The sequence below is a fragment of the Ochotona curzoniae genome, unplaced genomic scaffold (genome assembly GCF_017591425.1).
Source record: "Ochotona curzoniae isolate NIBS_2020 unplaced genomic scaffold, NIBS_Ocur_1.0 scaffold_3208, whole genome shotgun sequence".
NCBI classification, from domain to species: domain Eukaryota; kingdom Metazoa; phylum Chordata; class Mammalia; order Lagomorpha; family Ochotonidae; genus Ochotona; species Ochotona curzoniae.
The window spans coordinates 472,202-489,287 of record NW_024467106.1 but is presented as its reverse complement, the minus strand read 5'-3'; the positions used below and the strand labels follow the sequence as shown (position 1 = coordinate 489,287).

Genomic DNA, 17,086 nt, shown 5'->3' with positions numbered 1-17,086 from the left:
CCAGTTGGACCTTGGTTCTTTTCCCCAGGGAGTGCCGGGTTTCTGCCCCTGCATCCAGGGGCCTTGGGGTCAGCAAGGTGACAGGCGACCACAGCCTGGGGCAGGGGCTGGCTCCCGCCTGCAGGGCACCCTGAATGCACACCCCAGGAGTTTGCACCTGGGGCCCTGGGCTCGCCTCTCCAGCTTCCCGCTCGGGCCGCCCTTAGGCTAAACAGCAAGAGGAGCAGCTTCCACAGGCGCTCGGTCCCCACACACGGCCAGAACTGGCCTTCCCACATTCCTCCCGGGGCGGATTCCAACAGGAACAAGTCCGACATTGTTCATTTTGGTGGTGGAGCAGCGGCGCTGGGAGGTGCTGGGGTGTGGCGGCTCGGGCTCTTCCTCTCCCGCCTCCTCCTTGGGTCCCCGCCCCCGACGGCCCGGCGCCAATGCAGACCCTGTAGGGCCAGAACCGGCCTCCCCGGGGCGTTCCCGCTGTGCAGCCTGCCCCTCGCCCTGGGCCGGATCCTCCGCCCACGGAGACGGCCCCGCCCGGTGGTCCCGTGACGGCCGGAGCGCGGGTCACGAGCGCGGCGCAATGGCCTCGGAGCGGGACGTGCGCGCCCGGCTGCGACAGGCCGGCCAGGAGCACCTCCTGCGCTTCTGGGACGAGCTGGCGCCAGGGCCCCGCGCCGCGCTGCTGGCCCAGCTGGCCGAACTGGACCCCGTGGCGCTGCGCGAGCACTGCCAGCGGGCGGCGGCGGCCTGCGCGCGCCCTCCGGGCCCGTGCCCCGAGCTGGCCGCGCGCCTGCGGCCCCTGCCCCCTGAGCGTGTGGGCATCGCGAGCCGCGGAGACCCCGAGGCGCGGCGGCGCTGGGAAGAAGAGGGTAGGGCGACCAGCGGTAGAGGGAGCTGTGAAGGGTGCTGACGGGTCCCTGGGGCGCGCTGGCGTCCCCCTCATTGGCCATGCGCCCCCAGGTCTCCGGCAGATCGCCCTGAACAAGGTGGCGGTTCTGCTGCTGGCCGGCGGGCAGGGCACTCGCCTGGGCGTGGATTACCCCAAGGGCATGTACCGCGTGGGGCTGCCCAGCCAGAAGACCCTCTACCAGCTGCAGGCCGAGCGCATCCGGAGGGTACAGCAGCTGGCCGGGGAGCGCCACGGGGTCTGCTGCACTGTGCCCTGGTGTGTCCCCTCCCCCTGGTGCCCAGGCTGTTCTTGGGGCTACCCTCATCCACCCGTTAGGCTGTGACCATGACTGTGACCCGAGCACTCACCCACTGCCCACTGTAGGTACATCATGACCAGCGAGTTCACACTGGGACCCACGGCCACCTTCTTCCGTGAGAATGGCTTCTTCCAGCTGGACCCCTCCAACGTGGTCCTGTTTGAGCAGCGTATGCTGCCTGCCGTGAGCTTCGAGGGCAAGGCCATCCTTGAGCGCAAGGACAAAGTTGCTCTGGCACCAGGTGTGTGCAGTCCAGGGCTGAGTGCAACCCCAGGAGCCAGCCCCAGGGAGCCAGCCCCAAGGTGTAGCCACATGGATCTAGCCACAAGGAACCAGCCCCTGGGTGCAATCCCATGAATCCAGCCCCAGGGAGCCCGCTGCAGGGATCCAGCCCCAGGATCCAGCCCAGGATCCAGCTCCATGGTGCAGCCACAAGGCGCCAGCCCCAGGGTGCATCCCCGGCTCTGGCTGGCTGATGATCCAGCACTGCCTTCCCATGGGGACCACAGCTCCCTCATGCTGAGGCCTCTCCTTCCCTCTGCAGACGGAAACGGTGGCCTGTACCGCGCACTGGCTGACCACCAGGTCCTGGAGGACATGCAGCGCCGTGGAGTGGACTTTGTCCACATCTACTGCGTGGACAATATCCTCGTGCGCCTGGCAGACCCCGTCTTCCTGGGCTTCTGTGTGTTGCAGGGTGCTGACTGTGGCGCCAAGGTGAGCCCCCACGGCCTCAGGTGGTGGGGCAGGGGCACCCCAGGAGCTGTGGCTGAGCCCCTCCCCCTATGGTGCAGGTGGTGGAGAAGACAGACCCCCAGGAGCCCGTGGGCGTGCTCTGCCAGCTGGATGGCGTGCCCCAGGTGGTGGAGTACAGCGAGATCAGCCCTGAGACCGCGAGCCTTCGGGCATCCGACGGCAGCTTGCTCTACCACGCGGGCAACATCTGCAACCACTTCGTCACTCGGGGCTTCCTGCAGACAGTCACCAGGTGGGTGTGTGCTGGCTGGGGACCTGGCCTGCAGCCAGGAGCCACTGAGGGCCGTGGGGGGAGAGGGTGTTGGTTTCAGCCTGAGGGGCGCAGGAGTACCCTGGGGTGGGCTGGCTTCGTGGTCAGGGCCTCCCCTGCCCCTGGCTGACGGTGCCCAGGTTCAGCTGGACAGTGGGGGGTGGGACACACAGGGGCGCTAACCGGGCTCCGCTGAGTCCAGACCTGGGACATCCAATCAGGCAGCTTGCTTTGATGGCCTGGCCCGGCCCTCCCCCCAGGGAATTTGAGCCTCTGCTGCAGCCGCACGTGGCCGTGAAGAAGGTCCCACATGTGGACGAGCAGGGCGTTCTGGTGAAGCCGCTGAAGCCCAATGGCATCAAAATGGAGAAGTTTGTGTTTGACGTGTTCCCGTTTGCCAGGTCAGTGGGAGAGCTTGCCCTGCTCCCGTTTCGTTTCGGGGGGGTCCTGCAGGCAGGTCCCAGGAGGGAGGAGCTCAGGCCTCCCGGGGAGCCAGGCACTGGCCCCTTGGTCGGTGGGAACAGGGTTGCCCTGCATGCCACATGGCCCCCACCTCAGCCCCCCCCCTCCAGCAACCTAGTGGCCTTCCAAGTGCAGAGGGAGGAGGAGTTTTCGCCGCTGAAGAACGCGGACGGGGCGGCCAGCGACAGCCCCTCCTCGGCCCGGCGTGCCCTGCTGGCTCAGCACTACCGCTGGGCCCTGCGGGCCGGTGCCCGCTTCCTGGACGCGCAGGGCACCCCCCTGCCTGAGCAGCTCTGGTGAGTGTGGGGTGCAACCCCGCTGTGCCCAAGCTTCCACAGGAGCTGGCTGCAGGCTCTTGCCTGGCACGGCTGAGGATGGGCGGGACTGGGGTGCTGGGTATACATGCTGACCAGGCACCGCCCACAGCCTGCCACCCAACGAAGACCCTCCGGCCATCTGCGAGATCTCACCCTTGGTTTCTTATGCGGGAGAGGTGAGCTTGCCGCTCCCTGTCCCCTCTCGATGGCTCTTGGTCCAGGCTTGAGTGGGGCTGCGCCGAGGGCTAATCTTGGGGGCCTTCCCTGGGGAGGGCGGCCCTCGGCTGATCTCCTGAGCTGGGCGTGCCAACCGGGGAGGGGGCTCATGCTGACCTGGGGCCTTAGGGGGATCGGGTCTTTATCCCTGACTATGGGAAAGGCACTGGCAGGCAGACACGTGGCTACTGTCACCTGCTTGTTGCCAGGGTCTGGACGTGTATTTGCGAGGCCGGACGCTCCGGTCCCCATTCATCCTGGACGAGACTCAAGCCAGGGAGTTGCTGATGCCCCAGGATTCCTAGCCCACAGTCAGGCTGGTCCTGAGGCCCGGGTGCCTGGCCTGCAGAACTCGGAGGAGACGTGTCGCGCGGAACCAGCTCACCAGCCCTGTCCCCACAGCGGGATTGTGACGCTGACCTGTGCCCTCCTGGCCCCCACAGCCTGGATGGCAGAGCAGCTGGGACACCTGTCCGCCCCGCCCAGCGGGGACCCTGGTCTCCCTGGGGGCAGTCCCTGCAGGCTGGGCTGATGGAGCTGGGTGGGGCCGGCTGAGCCCTGGCCCCCTGGTGCTTTCCCTGGCTCTGTCGGTCTGCTGCTAAGGTGTGCCTTGTGCCCCGCAGGCTGCCCACAGTAACTGGCACCTCTTGGCTCTGCAAGTGCAGCGCTACACTTTTGAACGCGTTTTCACATTTCGGATGGCCATAAACCTACATACAATTATGTACACGTCCTGTGTCCTTCATGCGGCCACCCACACACACGGCCTGACTCCGTCTAGTGTCCCACCAGGTCCCCGGCCCGTGTGCACCTGTGCTGCCGGTGCTGGACAGGACCCCAGGTCCATGTGCACACACAGGCCCGTATTCGGGCACGTGGCCGGCTCCTGCCCTGGCACTGGTGCGCCATGGCCTGGGACGCATGGGGTCACCGTGGGCTGCCCCGGCAAGGCGGTTCCGACCCCACAGCCCCGCGCGCCACAGGGTCCCCGCGTGCCCAGGGCGGCGAGGCGGTTCCCACCCCGGAGGGTCCCCGCGCGCCCAGGGGTCAGGGCGGCGAGGCGGTTCCCATCCCGCGGGCCACAGGGTCCCCGCGCGCCCAGGGGTCAGGGCAGCGAGGCGGTTCCGACCCCACAGCCCCGAGCGCCCAGGGGTCAGGGCGGCGAGGCGGTTCCCACCCCGCGGGCCACAGGGTCCCCGCGCGCCCAGGGGTCAGGGCGGCGAGGCGGTTCCGACCCCACAGCCCCGCGCCCAGGGCCGTCAGGGCGGGGTCCACCCCAGTACCGACCCGGAAGCCCGTGACGTCGCGGCGCAGGCGCGGCGGGGCAGACCCGCACTGGCCGAGCCGCGGGATGGGCGGGGAGTCGGCCGCGCTGCCATGGCGGCCCGCGAGGGTGGCCCGCGCCGGGTTCCGGCCGGAGCTCCGAGTCGGGCGTCCTGACGCGGCCGGCCCGCGGGCTTCCCCCGGCCGCGGCCGCCATGTACCCGCCGCCGCCGCCCGCGCCGCCCCGCGACTTCATCTCGGTGACGCTGAGCCTCGGCGACCGCTACGACAACAGCAAGGGCTGGCGGCGACGCTCGTGCTGGCGGGTGAGGCGCGGGGCGCGGGCGCGGGGCGCGGGGACCCGAGCGGCCGGACTCGTGCGCGCCGTGGCCTCCCCCGCGCACCTGCCGCGGCCGGGGAAGCCACGCAAACTGCCGCCCCCGCCCGGTCCTAGAAATGGAAGCAGCTGTCGCGGCTGCAGCGCAACCTGGCCCTGTTCCTCGCGGCGATCCTGGTGGTCTTCGGCCTCCTGGCGTACCTGAACTTGGCCGAGCAGTGGCGAGGTAGGCGCCCCCGTGCCGCGCGAGCCTGTGGGCGGTGTGGGGCCGCCCCCCGCGCGGAGCCTAGGGCTGCGGGAGCAGGTGGAGGGGCCTTGGGGCCGAAGGTGAGGACGGAGCGCCAAGACCTCGGTGACATCCGCCCCCTGCGTTCGCTCCCTGTGTTCTATTTCCGACTTGGGTGGGAGACAGGGTGGGACAGAGGCCTTCAGGCTGCTGGTTCATACCCCAGGACAGCAGGGTTGGGCCTGCCCAAAGTCCAGAGGCGAGATCAAGGGGCAGGGGCCTGCCAGGGAGGCCGTGGTCCGCTGAGCTGTGCCGTGCGTGGGCCTCTGTCCCCATCTCTGTCACGGAGGAGGGAGACGCAGCAGGCGCTCCCATGTGCTGGTTACCCCGGGCCAAAGCCGGGCACTCGGTCTGCGTCTCCCCTATGTGGGGGTGGGGCGGGAGCAGGTGGCTGGAACGGGGTTCAGGTAAGGCTCCTCCATGCCCTGTGCAGCCTTGCAGGCGGCCGAGCAGCTGAGACCAGCCCACGCGCCTGTGCTCCCGCCCCCCCAGAAGGCCAACGCGGACCTGCCCTCACCCCAGGTACCGACCCGGGCACAGGGCCTCTCCAGATGGAGACATCATCTTCATGGCTCCCTGACCTGTGTGCCCCGTGGGGAGGGACAAGCTCCCCGCCACACTGCCCCGCAGCCCCTGCTGGGCTGGGGGCTGGGCTGGGGGCTGGCTGTTCCCCGGGAAGGCTGAGAAGGAGCCCCCAGTCTGGGGGATTCCAGCGGTGGAGGAGAGCTGCGAGGTGGAGGCAGGGAGACCCTCCCTGTGAGGTTGGGGGCAGTGGAGGGCCGGTTCACTGGTACGCAGGAGGTGGTGTGGGGCCTCCGGCGTCCTGGCGACCAGTGGGCTGTGGTCCACCCGGGGTAGGGAGTAGCAGTGGAGACCAGGGACAGGGCAGCGACCACATGGAGGGGCGGCCGGAGCTGTGGGCATCACAAGGTGGTTTTGGGTAGCTGTGGGTGGCCATGGGGGAAGAAAGTCATGCTGGCCCAGGCTCTCAGATGGGCTCGGGAACCACCCGCTGGCTGCAGGAATGAGGGCCGGCCCAGCTGCACAGCTGGCACTCAAGAAGCTGCCCGGCGCTCTGTGCAGTTGTGAGCTGCGGGGTGTCGGGGTGCCAGAGGCAGCCGCCATGCCCGTAAACAGCGGTGCGTCTCCGCAGTGGTGCTGGCGTGCCCACGAGCGCTGGGGGGCTGCTGGGCGCGCTGTGTGTGCCAGGACTTTGTTGCACAGGGGCCGAGCGTGGGCTGCCCCGCTGCATGTGGCTCATGTGGACACTGGGCAGCAGGGCTCGGGGCTCCTCTTGCAGGCCTGGCCACTCGGTGGGGGCTTGTCCTTTGAGACTGTGCCTCCGGAGTTACAGCAGGGACTCCATTCTGTTATGGCTGCGAAGCAGCACTCAGAGCAGAAGGCGCAGGGGGTAGGGGCAGCACACCGGCCCGGGAGGCGCCTGGCAGGACCCTTTCTGGGGTCTGTGGTCTCCAGGCCCGGGGTTTGAGTGTGTAAGTGTTGGAGTACCCAGCCAGGGAGGCTGGCCCTTGTCCAGGGCTGCCCTGGGCGGCCTGCCACTTTACCATTACCCATTGGAGCCAGTTGTAGTGTGGGTCTGCATCCGAGGAGTGCCAGGGGCAGAAGGGGGAGTGCCTGCAGGGTCTGGGGGCCAGGAACCCTCACTGACTGTCATCGGGGCCGCAGAGGCCCCACCGGGACCCACATTACCTGCAGATCGGAGCCCCCCAAGGCGGTCAGGAGCGGGAAGGGGCCCTGGTCAGCGCGGACGTGCCCAGGACGGTCATCAGGTGAGAGGAGCTTGTTGGAGACAGGTGCCCGGCCCGTGTCCCGGGTCGGGTGGGCGAGGGCCTTTCGTCTCATCAGCTGCGGGCTCATGCCCTCTGGGTAGCAAGTCGGCTGAGGGGAGACCTCAAGGCCCCGGCCCCCGCAACACTGTTGCCTGCCCAGCAGCCTGGGGCTCTCGTTGCTGTCCCAAGACTGACCTGGGCCCTGGCTGCTCTGAGTGGTCACTGGCTGCTCCTGGCGGGCCTGGGCTGAGCCACAAGTTGCCTGCCTGAAGAGAGGCTGGGAGCCTGTGCCACTCACAGTGCGCTCCCCCATGGGCAGACGTGCTGGGAGCTGGCATTGGCGCTCTAGGCAGTCGGGCAAGCCGCTCCGTGTTGCCAAGAACAGTCCTGTGTACACCATGGTGGTCCCCACTCCCGAGTGATGGGGTTCCCCCAGGAGGCCCTCAGGTCGCCCTGCCAGCAGCAGCTACTGTGCCTCAGTGCTGAGTGACCTGACTCGGTGACCCTGAGTGGGTTCGCCCCCAGGACGATGGCACGATCGTCCTGGAGGGATCTGGGATCCTGCAGGGTGCAGGGCTGGGGTCCCCCACACCCTGACTGTGGCTCTGTCCCTGCAGCTGGCGGGGCGCAGTCATTGAACCTGAGCAGGGCACGGAGCTCCCCTCGAGGGCGGCAGGGGCTCCCAGCAAGCCCCCCGCGCCGCGGCCCGTGGTCCAGGACACAGGTGAGGCTACCAGACGCGCTCTGCAGGCTGTGGGGGTTGCCCTGTTCAAGGCTGGGCAGTGCTGGACAGGGGTGCACTGTGGGTCCCTAGACGGCCCCGGGGCACTCTGTCCTCAGCATCGGGCCCTCCTTGGACCTGGCGTCCTGCTGCCCCTCCCTCCAGCTCCCACCCGATGGAAGGGTACAGTGAGGCCAGGGTGCTGCGTCCAGTCCCCATGGGGACCCAGCTGTCCTTCCAGCAGGGCTGGGGCCTGCAGAGATGGGCACAGAGCTGGTGGAGTGCCCACACGAGTGCCGTGTGAGGCTGCCGTGTTGGGAAGGCACCTCTTGCTGGGTGCCTGGGTTTTGTGAGGGGTGCCTCCCAGGCTGTGCTGGCCACTGCCACTCCAGACCCCATCAGACATGGGGGGACGCAGGCAGGAGGTCTGAGCACCCTAAGCCGTGTCCATCCCTCAGCGGCTGCCCGTGGTCCTCCAGATGCCCTGTCAGCTGCACACACCGTGGGTGCTCAGAGCAACTCTAGGCATGCCGCGGTCTGGGCCTGCCTGCCATGGCTCGGGGTCCTACCTGTGGCTCGGGGTCCCGCCCGTGGTTGGGGTCCCACCTGTGGCTCAGGGTCTCGCCCGTGGTTGGGGTCCTGTGTCTCCTGAGCCCCCCTCCTCACAGCACCCAGCGAGCGCCAGAAGGGCGTCATCGCCGCCTTCCTGCACGCCTGGAAGGGTTACCGCCGCTTCGCCTGGGGCCGCGATGAGCTCAAGCCGGTGTCCAGGTCCTTCAGCGAGTGGTTCGGCCTCGGTCTCACCCTCATCGACGCCCTCGACACCATGTGGATCTTGGGTCTCAAGTCAGGTAGGGGTGGGGACGCCTCCCCGCCATCGCAGCCTGGTCCCGGCCTCCGAGGTGACTCACGTTCACCGGGTGGAGTTACTTAAAGGACTCTGGGAAGGAGCAAGCTCGCTTTGCATTGGCTGCTTCCACGTGTTTGAAGGAAAGAACTGCAGTGAGAGGGAGAGACTTCCTCCCGGCTCTCTCCCCACGTGGCAGCAGCATCCAAGGCTGGGAGCCATGAGCTCCGGCTGGGCCTCCGAGCGCCGTCGGGCCCGGGCCCTGCGTCACGGACCGGGACTGGGTGGAAGTGGGGCAGCTGGCGGCCAGCTGTGGCCAGAGCCCTCCTGCGTGTACCGACCCAGGCGCGTCCGTGTCATTCTCCTCCCCGACCCTGCGTGTGCGCCCCCCAGGAGCCCGCGGGCTCAGGGCTCCTCCTGCAGCCGCCCTGTTCTCCCAGAGTTCCAGGAGGCCCGGAACTGGGTGGCAGAGAAGTTGACCTTTGACAAGGACGTGGAAGTGAACCTGTTTGAGAGCACGATCCGCATCCTCGGGGGGCTCCTGAGCGCCTACCATCTGTCGGGGGACCGCATCTTCCTGAGCAAAGCGGTGAGCGCCCTGCCTGCCAGCCGGCCCCACCTGTCGGTGCCTATCCCATCAGACCTCCTGGGCAAGGGGCTGGGGTCCTGAGGATGCTGGGCACTAACAGGTGTGGGGGGACTCCCCCAGGAGGACTTCGGACGGCGCCTGCTGCCCGCCTTCAGGACGCCCTCCAAGATCCCCTACTCGGACGTGAACATTGGCACTGGGATGGCCCGCCCCCCCCGCTGGACGTCCGACAGCACGGTGGCCGAGGTGACCAGCATCCAGCTCGAGTTCCGGGAGCTCTCACGTCTCACAGGAGTGCAGACATTCCGGGTAGGCAGGCGGCTTCCCCGACGGCAGGGTATCCTGCTGGAGCGAGCCAGGTGCAGGGCTCCCGAGGCACACAGCCTATCCAAGGGTCCACAGCTGCGGGCCCTGGGCCAGGTCAAGGCTGGGAGCTGACTCCACCTGGGCCCTCTGTGCAGGGGCCTCGGTGTGGTACCCTGGAGCCGTGAGGTCCCACCCGTGATATGACTGACATGATGGGCGTGGTAGAGCTGGCTCAGTGCTGTCCCAGCCAGTGAGAGCCGCAACCCCTCAGGCAGGGACCCCACCCTGTCTGCTCCATCAGTCCAGTCAGTGGACACTTGAGTTACTCCCTTATTTTAACTACTTAGGATTCTGAAAAATCTACTAACAGGGCTGAGACAGGGCCAGTGTGGTGGTACGGCAAGTTAAGCTGCAACTGGGGCACTAGAATCCTGTATGGGCACTGGTTCACCTCCTGGCTGCTCTGTTGCTGACCGCTGACCCAGCTCCCTGCTATGCACCTGGGACAGCAGTGGACAGCCAGTGTGCTTGGGCCCACGCAGCCCCAGGAGAGACCCAGACAGAGCTCCTGGCTTCAGGCAACCAGCAGGTGGATCTCTCTCCCTCCTTCTGGAACCTTGCCTTTCAAATCGAGTAAAATCTTTGAAAAAACAGGAAGACAGGCAGCGGCTAAGAGGCATACCCTGCAATTTGGTCTGCCAGTTGCCCCAGATGCCCACAGCAGCTGAAGCTGGGCCTGGCAGCAGCCAGGAGCTCCGTCCAGGTCCCTTTTGAGCTGCAGAAAGCCCTGGTCCCTTGTCTGAGGGTCTTCCTGAGGGCAGGCATTGGTCCTTGTGGTCAGGGGCAACAGGGAGGAGAGGGGGCGCCTGGGCTGTGCACACTCGGGTCATCGGCTGCCCCGCTCACCATCCAGCTTGAGCGAGCCCTCTCTCTGACAGTCACTGAGCCCCACAGGTCCTCCTTGGGTGCTGGTCTGCTCCACTCCTGCCCAGGCACCCTGGAAGGCAGAGCGAGACCAGGCTGCAGTGCCCTCCTCCCAGCTGTGTTTGAGGTGTCTCTCAAAAAATTGCTCACGACGGTTTCTCAATGTGTAATGGAAAGCTAAGCTGCTTTGTGCAGAAGCCGTATTTGTGCGTGGACATAGCTGACTGTGCGGCCTGGCACGTGGGGAGAGAGCAGCTGGCTACAGCTGCAGCTTTAGTGTCAGCTTCTGCCTGGCTGGGCTCAGCCCTGCAGGCCCCGGTGCCAGGCGCACAGCCTCCGTCACCCGCTGGCTGGCTCAGCTCAGCCTCCGTCACCCGCTGGCTGGCTCAGCTCAGCCTCCGTCACCTGCTGGCTGGCTCAGCTCAGCCTCCGTCACCCGCTGGCTGGCTCAGCTCAGCCTCCGTCACCCGCTGGCCGGCTCAGCCTTCATGGGGTCCTGAGGAGAGGGCCCCTGCTGCGTCCCCATGGCCTGCTCCCCCGTCTAGGAGGCGGCTGAAGCGGTGAGCAGGCACATCCACTCGCTGGCAGGGAAGAAGGACGGCCTGGTGCCCATGTTCATCAGCACGCACAGCGGCCTCTTCACTCACCCTAACGTGTTCACGCTGGGCGCCCGGGCTGACAGCTACTACGAGTACCTGCTCAAGCAGTGGATCCAGGGCGGGAAGAAGGAGACACGGTGAGGCCCCTCCCGGCCCTGGGTCCCGCCCTCGCGGGGGTGAGGGGGCCCCAAGCCCCTGCCGACCAGCTGCCCCGCGCAGGTTGCTGGAGGACTACCTGACGGCCATCCAGGGCGTGAAGAAACACTTGCTACGGCGCTCCGAGCCCAGCAAGCTCACCTTCGTGGGGGAGCTGGCCCATGGCCACTTCAGCGCCAAGATGGTGAGTGGTGCCTGGGGGCCCCGGGGCCGGCCAGCCCAGCTGCCTGCCTTGGAGTGTGTGTGGGGGCTCACCTGGGGTCACCCCCTTCGCCTTCCGGGGAGCCAGGGTGGGCTGGGGCCTGGTGACAAGGGAGCCTCTGGTTCCAGGACCACCTGGTGTGCTTCCTGCCAGGGACGCTGGCCCTGGGCGTCCACCACGGCCTGCCGGCCGAGCACATGGAGCTGGCCCTGCTGCTCATGGAGACGTGCTATGAGATGAACCGGCAGATGCAGACCGGGCTGAGCCCCGAGATCGCACACTTCAACCTGTACCCCAAGGCGGGCTACCAGGACGTGCAGGTCAAGGTGGGCCTTGCCAAGGGGCAGGTGTGAGGGGGCCTGGCTGGCAGCCAGGGCAGACATGGCCAAGCTTGAGCCCCCGTCCCGCCTGCAGCCATCAGACAGGCACAACCTGCTGAGGCCGGAAACCGTGGAGAGCCTGTTTTACCTGTACCGCGTCACACGTGACCGCAAGTACCAGGACTGGGGCTGGGAGATCCTACAGAGCTTCAACAAGCACACGCGGGTGAGTGGGGCCCCACGTGCGTGCCCTACAGGGGGTCTCTGGGGCATGTCTGAGGCCCGGCTCTGGTGGCGCAGGTCCCCTCGGGTGGCTATTCGTCCATCAACAATGTGCAGGACGCACAGCGGCCACAGCCCCGGGACAAGATGGAGAGTTTCTTCCTGGGCGAGACACTGAAATACCTGTACCTGCTCTTCTCAGAGGACGCTGGCCTGCTTAGCCTTGACACCCACGTGTTCAATACCGAGGCCCACCCTCTGCCCATCTGGTCCTCTGCCTAGGTGCACTGGTCGGGCCGCTCACCATCGCCATGCTGTGGGTCGCCCAGGGCCTGCCCATGTCTGGGGCCATGCTGTGGGTCGCCCAGGGCCTGCCCATGTCCTGAGCCATGCTGTGGGTTGCCCAGGGCCTGCCCATTTCCGGGGCCATCCCACGTCCTGGGCCATGCTGTGGGTCGCCCAGGACCTGCCCACGTCCTGGACCATGCTGTGGGTCACCCAGAGCTTGCCTGTACCCTGGGACTCCGCCTTGGCTCCTCCCACTCTCATCAGACTCAGGTACCTCCTGCTGCCTTTTGGTGCAGGGATGGGATGACAGAGCTTGTCCCATCTCCTGCACCCTGAGGTTCCAACCAACATAAATGTGGATTTGCTCACAATGTCTCCTGCGTGGGGTCTGTGCTGGGCAGTATGGGCCAGGTCTCAGGGCAGAGCCCCCTACTGCTCCCAAGGCACAAGGGGACCAAGATACTTTTTCAGCCCAGGTCAGCCTGCCCCCTCAGAGCCCCTTGTTGGGGCTGACCGTGGCTGGGCCAAGTGTCTGCGCTCATAGAGTCCCAAGCCTGCCTAGTGTCCATGCCGGGAAGAACGCCTGACACATGGCCACTAACCACGACCTTGGCAGGTGGCGGGCTTCCACCCACCTCCTAGGGCCTGGCACCCAGCCTGAGCCTGGTGTGGCATGGCCAAGAGTCCCCTGGGCGGGACAGACAGCTATGGAACCCCTGAGGGCCAGAGATGCGCCACGCTGCACCCCTCTCAGCTGCTCTGCTTCCTGTCCAGCTCTTGCTGAAGGCCAGCCAGTGCCAGGATCCCTGCACCCTCGTGGGAAACCCAGAAGAGTTCCTGGCCCAGACTTGGTCATGTGGCCGTCAGGCATGACCCAGTGGACAGAAGAGCATTCTGTAACTGCCTTTCAATAAACCTTTTTTAGAAAAACCAGCCTGGCTGGTGTGCTCTGCGGGCCTGGGCAGGACCAGAGGGAAATGTAGGTTGAGGTAGAGTCCTCTTTATTGGGTATGTGGCTCAGCCCAGATCATGAGCTGTGCCTGACCCCTACCACATGGGTCCCCAGGACGGAGAGGGTTGTGCCACCCCCCAAGCCCCGGTCACACGGTGCAGACGCTGCTCCAGGGCCTCGGCAGCCCAGGCTCAAGGACGCTCGAGTGCAGCCGCCTGCACCCACTCCCGGATGAGCGAGGCCTCCAGCTTGCGGGCCGCCACCACGGACGCGGGGTCCTCTGGGTGCGATGCCCTGAGGAGCCAGAGGGTGGGCTCAGCTGGGCAGGCTGCACCTGGCCCAGGAGCCCCCAGCCAGACCCCTGCCCTGCGCACCTAAGGTCCAGGTGGTGTGCCCCTCCATGGATGGTGATGGCCACAAGGGAAGCACTGAGGTTCTTCCGTATCTGCCAGCAGTGTGAAACCCCCGTCAGATCCCTGCGTGGCCAGTGGGGGCGGGAGCAGGCGCTGCCAACCGGGGCCGCTCACTCACCCCGCCTCCTGCCCAGGGGTCCAGGTCGCCATTGGAGAAGATGATGTTGCTGGCGGCTCTGAGGTCTGAAAGGGGCAGTGGGTGAGGTGAGGGGCAGGACGCAGGCACCCTCTCCCAGCCCAGTGCCTGGCTTACCATCCCCCCCAAAGTTGGTCTTCAGCCAGTCGCGCCGGGGCCACACGCCCCACGTGTCGAGGCAATACTGCCGGCGCTGGGCCTCGGTGAAGGGCAGCAAAGGGAACATGTCCGTCTTGTTGTTGCTGGTGAAGGTCAGGTTGATCTCGGTGCAAGCCTGTGGGCCAATGCTGCTCAGCCATGGCTTCGCCCGTGACCCAACCCGGCCCTGCCGCCCCTGCCCACCTGGTAGTCCCAGGCTCGGGCGTCCGAGCCGGTGCCACAGCCGGTGGGGTCGGCACAGTTGTGGTATAGCTTGTAGATGTCGTAGCAGGACTCGGAGCCCGAGGAGTTGTACACCAGCCCTGTGGAGCAGGACATGGCTTCTCAGGCCCCTGCGCAGCCAGTCTGCGGGGCCAGGGGAGCCCAGCTTCTGCCAGCCCCAGGCCACCTGCCAGCTCCCGGAGGCCGGCGACGCGCTGGTTCTCACTGAGCAGCCGCTGGCAGCCCACCTAGGGAAGAGGCACAGCCTCAGTGGGAGCAGTGGGGGCCCACGCCGGCCCAGCCCCCTGCTCGCGGGGACCACGCCTGCCTTGACCGGGTTAGCGGGCAGGTGGCCCATAAAGTCGGTGGGGTAGGGGTAGTCCATCATGGCCAGCATGGTGAAGGCGTTGCGAGCAAACACGAACAGCTGCTTCATGTCCTTGGCCCCCGAGAGCGGCTGGCAGGTGCGGAAGTCCCGGCTGATGCGTCCGGATGCTGCGGAGAGGGGGTACTGAGCAAGCTGCAGCCGGGGGTGCTCCCGGGGGCGGGCACGGGGGCTCCTCACCTCGACGCCGGAAAGAGTACTGAATCTCTGCAAACGCCTCCCGCACGGCCTGCTCGCACTCGGGGCCCTGGGCCGCGAAGTCCTGCGGGGACACGGAGTTGCAGTGGCCGCCAGCCCTCTCCTTCCAGGGGCTCCCCAGCACACTCACCGCTGTGACATCGCGGAAGAACTGGGTGGGGTCCCCGAGGCCTGCCACGGACACGACGGGGGCGCTGGCCGCCAGTGCGCCAGCTACCAGGTGCGGGTACTTCATCCTCAGGTAGGCGGCCAGCATGCCCCCATAGCTGGGGGTGGGCAGGAGCTGAGGCCGGTGCCTTGCCACTGCCCGCGCCTCCTCCTCTAGGGAAGGCCCAGGTCCCGCAGAGCGGAGCCCAGAACCCGAGCCCAGCGGTGGCGGGTAAGGCAGAGGCAGGGTCCCAGGGGGCAAGGTTGCGAGGGTCCCGCGGGCTGAGCTGGAGCTGCCCCAGTGGGGCGACCTGAGGGTCCCAGCAGTTTGGACGGGGTCTGTCGGGGCGTGGGGACGGACCCAGTGGAGGGGACCCACCTCCCTCCGAAGGCGATGGCGGGGACGTGCGGGACCCCCAGTTCCTTCCTCAGCGCCTGCAGGAGCACGGCGAAGTCGGCCAGCGCCTGCTCCACAGTCAGCAGTTCCGTGTGCCCGGGCCGCGTGGACTGCGCCCCAAACGGCAGTGACTTCCCGTAGTACCGCTGCAGGCAGTGGGGAGGCGTGGCTGAGCCGCCAGCCCCACGGCCTCGAGATTCCGAGGGTCCCCACTGCGCTCCCCCCGCCCCCAGTCCCGGTTTAATGGGGTCCCCACTGCTCCCCGCGCCCCAGCCCAGAGGGGTCTCCCCACTGTGCGCCTCGCGCCCACAGCCCCGGTCTAATGGGTCCCCACTGCTCCCTGCGCCCCAGCCCAGCGGGGTCTCCCCACTGCGTGCCTTGCGCCCCCAGCCCAGCTGGGTCCCCACGCCCCCAGCCCAGCGGGGTCCCCGCGCCCCTGGCCGTGCCCCCGGCCCCGGCACCCACGTGCTCCGCGAAGACCAGCAGGGCTTTCTGCCGCACCGCCAGCTCCACGATGAAGCCCGAGTTGTTGGCGAAGACCCACACGTCGCCCTCGTTGCCCGTGTATAGGAAGATGGGCCCGCGGCCGCGCTCCCAGAACCGGTCTGCGGGGACAGGCGGGCGTCGGTGGGGCGGGACTCGCGGGGCGCGGGGCGGGGGCCGCAGGGCGCGGGGGTGTAGGGCGGGGATCGCGGGGTGTGGGGAGCGGGACGGGGATCGTGGGGTGTGGGGCAGGGGGCGCGGTGCGGGGATCGCGGGGCGCGGGGCGGGGGTCACGGCGTGTGGGGAGCGGGGCGCGCGGCGGCCCCCTCACCTGAGAGCAGGAAGCGCTGGCGGAAGGTCCCGTTGCCAAAGCTCTCGAAGTTGAAGTGGTCCAGCGGCTGCTCCAAGTAGCCCTCGCGGAAGCCGGGGTCGCGGACTCGGCGGCCTGCGGGTGGGGCGCGGGGTCAGCGGCCGGGGCGCCCACCCCCCGGCCCCGCGGGGCGCCCACCGCACTCACCCGCCGCCCCGAGGCCGAGCAGCCCCAGGGCCAGCAGCGCACCCAGCGCCAGCGGCGCCCACCGCGGACGGCGCCCGGCACCCATGGCTGCCTGCGCCCGCCGGTCACCTGACCCGGCGGCCACGTGACGCGGCGCGCCGCCGCAGCTTCCGGGTCCCCCGGTCCCTGGCGCCCACTGTGTCTCCATGGAGACGGTCGCCGCGGAGCCGCGCGGGGCGGCAGGGATGCGGGAGCAGTGGCCCCTGGCTCGCTCAAGCAGGGGCTGCAGCCGGGCGCCTCTTCCCCTCAGGCCCACTTCACGGAGCCACGGCTTCCCTACCCACGGCCGGGACTGTGTCTCTCCCCAGGCCTCCCACCACGCTGTCCCCTGGGCGTCCCTGCTGTTCTGGAGGGCCGCCTCCTGACAAAGCCCTGACACTAAGAGTGGCCGGGCCAGGAGCACACGGGGTGGGCTGCATCCGCTCCAGCCACAGGCCCACAGGGACTGGCCCAGGGCAGGCTGCAGAGGTGCTGGGCCATGGGCTCCCAGCCCTAGCTGTGGCCAGCGGCCCCTCACTCGGACCCTGGGAGGGTGACAGTGTGCCTGTCCAGGCCCCCATGGCAAGGCTGTGCCTGGAGCTGCCTGAAGGGCGGTGGACGCAGGCCTGAGCCACTCGTCCAGCACTCCCTCCCAGAGGGCAGCCCTGCAGCTGACCAGAGACCAGGCCAGTCAGGTCCCCCAGCCACACTCAGGGCCCAGTGCTGTTTCTGTCCCAGTTCTGGCTCCACACCTGCCAGTGAGTGCTAAGGCCTGGCCCACACAAATGCTGATGAGTGCCGCAGCCTCGCCTGGCCTCCCTGGCCCCGATTCCGGCTTCTGTGTTCCCCAGAGGGGACTGTGGCATGGCAGGGGAGCTCCCCGTGTTTGCCTACCAAGCCTGCTCCCCATCCCAGGGTCTAACATGTGCCAATTGGGGGCGGTGGACCTGCTTGGCATGGTCTGCCTTCAGTCCTGGCCCCATGCATGCACCAGTAGGTGCTATAGCCTGGCCCCACTTGACCT

General features: G+C 67.8%; 3 protein-coding genes across 4 annotated transcripts; 2 read left to right on the top strand and 1 right to left on the bottom strand.

The window, feature by feature from the left end:
* The first annotated feature begins 542 nt into the window (after positions 1 to 542).
* Positions 543 to 4,208, top strand: UAP1L1 (UDP-N-acetylglucosamine pyrophosphorylase 1 like 1). The gene is made up of 9 exons (XM_040963209.1): positions 543 to 866; positions 958 to 1,162; positions 1,271 to 1,446; positions 1,750 to 1,922; positions 2,000 to 2,193; positions 2,472 to 2,612; positions 2,784 to 2,969; positions 3,100 to 3,166; positions 3,416 to 4,208. Exons 1-9 carry the CDS (start codon positions 578 to 580, stop codon positions 3,509 to 3,511), a joined length of 1,527 nt encoding a protein of 508 aa, XP_040819143.1. The 5' UTR covers positions 543 to 577; the 3' UTR covers positions 3,512 to 4,208.
* A 398-nt stretch (positions 4,209 to 4,606) lies between these two features.
* On the top strand, positions 4,607 to 12,986 carry MAN1B1 (mannosidase alpha class 1B member 1). Its single transcript, XM_040962926.1, has 14 exons — positions 4,607 to 4,795; positions 4,924 to 5,032; positions 5,526 to 5,614; positions 6,779 to 6,882; positions 7,500 to 7,606; positions 8,272 to 8,454; positions 8,891 to 9,039; positions 9,160 to 9,348; positions 10,815 to 11,005; positions 11,088 to 11,208; positions 11,355 to 11,552; positions 11,641 to 11,772; positions 11,847 to 12,088; positions 12,128 to 12,986. Exons 1-13 carry the CDS (start codon positions 4,685 to 4,687, stop codon positions 12,048 to 12,050), a joined length of 1,887 nt encoding a protein of 628 aa, XP_040818860.1. The 5' UTR covers positions 4,607 to 4,684; the 3' UTR covers positions 12,051 to 12,088; positions 12,128 to 12,986.
* Positions 12,987 to 13,040: 54 nt separating this feature from the next.
* Positions 13,041 to 16,150, bottom strand: DPP7 (dipeptidyl peptidase 7). Of its 2 annotated transcripts, XM_040963317.1 has the most exons (13): positions 16,045 to 16,150; positions 15,859 to 15,972; positions 15,510 to 15,649; positions 15,027 to 15,190; positions 14,631 to 14,766; positions 14,483 to 14,564; positions 14,246 to 14,412; positions 14,105 to 14,165; positions 13,900 to 14,018; positions 13,675 to 13,831; positions 13,540 to 13,604; positions 13,383 to 13,453; positions 13,041 to 13,302 (listed from the first exon to the last, which is right to left on the bottom strand). In XM_040963317.1, the coding sequence occupies exons 1-13, from the start codon at positions 16,127 to 16,129 to the stop codon at positions 13,200 to 13,202; spliced, it is 1,464 nt and encodes a 487-aa protein (XP_040819251.1). In that variant the 5' UTR covers positions 16,130 to 16,150; the 3' UTR covers positions 13,041 to 13,199. The 2 variants fall into 2 exon arrangements, with proteins under 2 accessions (XP_040819251.1, XP_040819250.1); XM_040963316.1 differs by having other exon boundaries at positions 14,483 to 14,766.
* Positions 16,151 to 17,086: the final 936 nt, after the last annotated feature.

Excerpts from the sequence above, each read along its gene's own strand:
- UAP1L1 (XM_040963209.1), top strand. The coding sequence starts at position 578 with ATGGCCTCGGAGCGGGACGTGCGCGCCCGGCTGCGACAGGCCGGCCAG. Across the intron at positions 867-957 it reads GCGGCGCTGGGAAGAAGAGG|GTCTCCGGCAGATCGCCCTG; the intron begins GTAGGGCGACCA and ends ATGCGCCCCCAG. Across the intron at positions 2,194-2,471 it reads TTCCTGCAGACAGTCACCAG|GGAATTTGAGCCTCTGCTGC; the intron begins GTGGGTGTGTGC and ends CCCTCCCCCCAG.
- MAN1B1 (XM_040962926.1), top strand. The coding sequence starts at position 4,685 with ATGTACCCGCCGCCGCCGCCCGCGCCGCCCCGCGACTTCATCTCGGTG. Across the intron at positions 6,883-7,499 it reads GTGCCCAGGACGGTCATCAG|CTGGCGGGGCGCAGTCATTG; the intron begins GTGAGAGGAGCT and ends CTGTCCCTGCAG. Across the intron at positions 11,553-11,640 it reads ACCAGGACGTGCAGGTCAAG|CCATCAGACAGGCACAACCT; the intron begins GTGGGCCTTGCC and ends TCCCGCCTGCAG.
- DPP7 (XM_040963316.1), bottom strand. The coding sequence starts at position 16,129 with ATGGGTGCCGGGCGCCGTCCGCGGTGGGCGCCGCTGGCGCTGGGTGCG. Across the intron at positions 13,454-13,539 it reads ACCCCTGGGCAGGAGGCGGG|ATACGGAAGAACCTCAGTGC; the intron begins GTGAGTGAGCGG and ends CACTGCTGGCAG. Across the intron at positions 13,303-13,382 it reads GCACACCACCTGGACCTTAG|GGCATCGCACCCAGAGGACC; the intron begins GTGCGCAGGGCA and ends CTGGCTCCTCAG.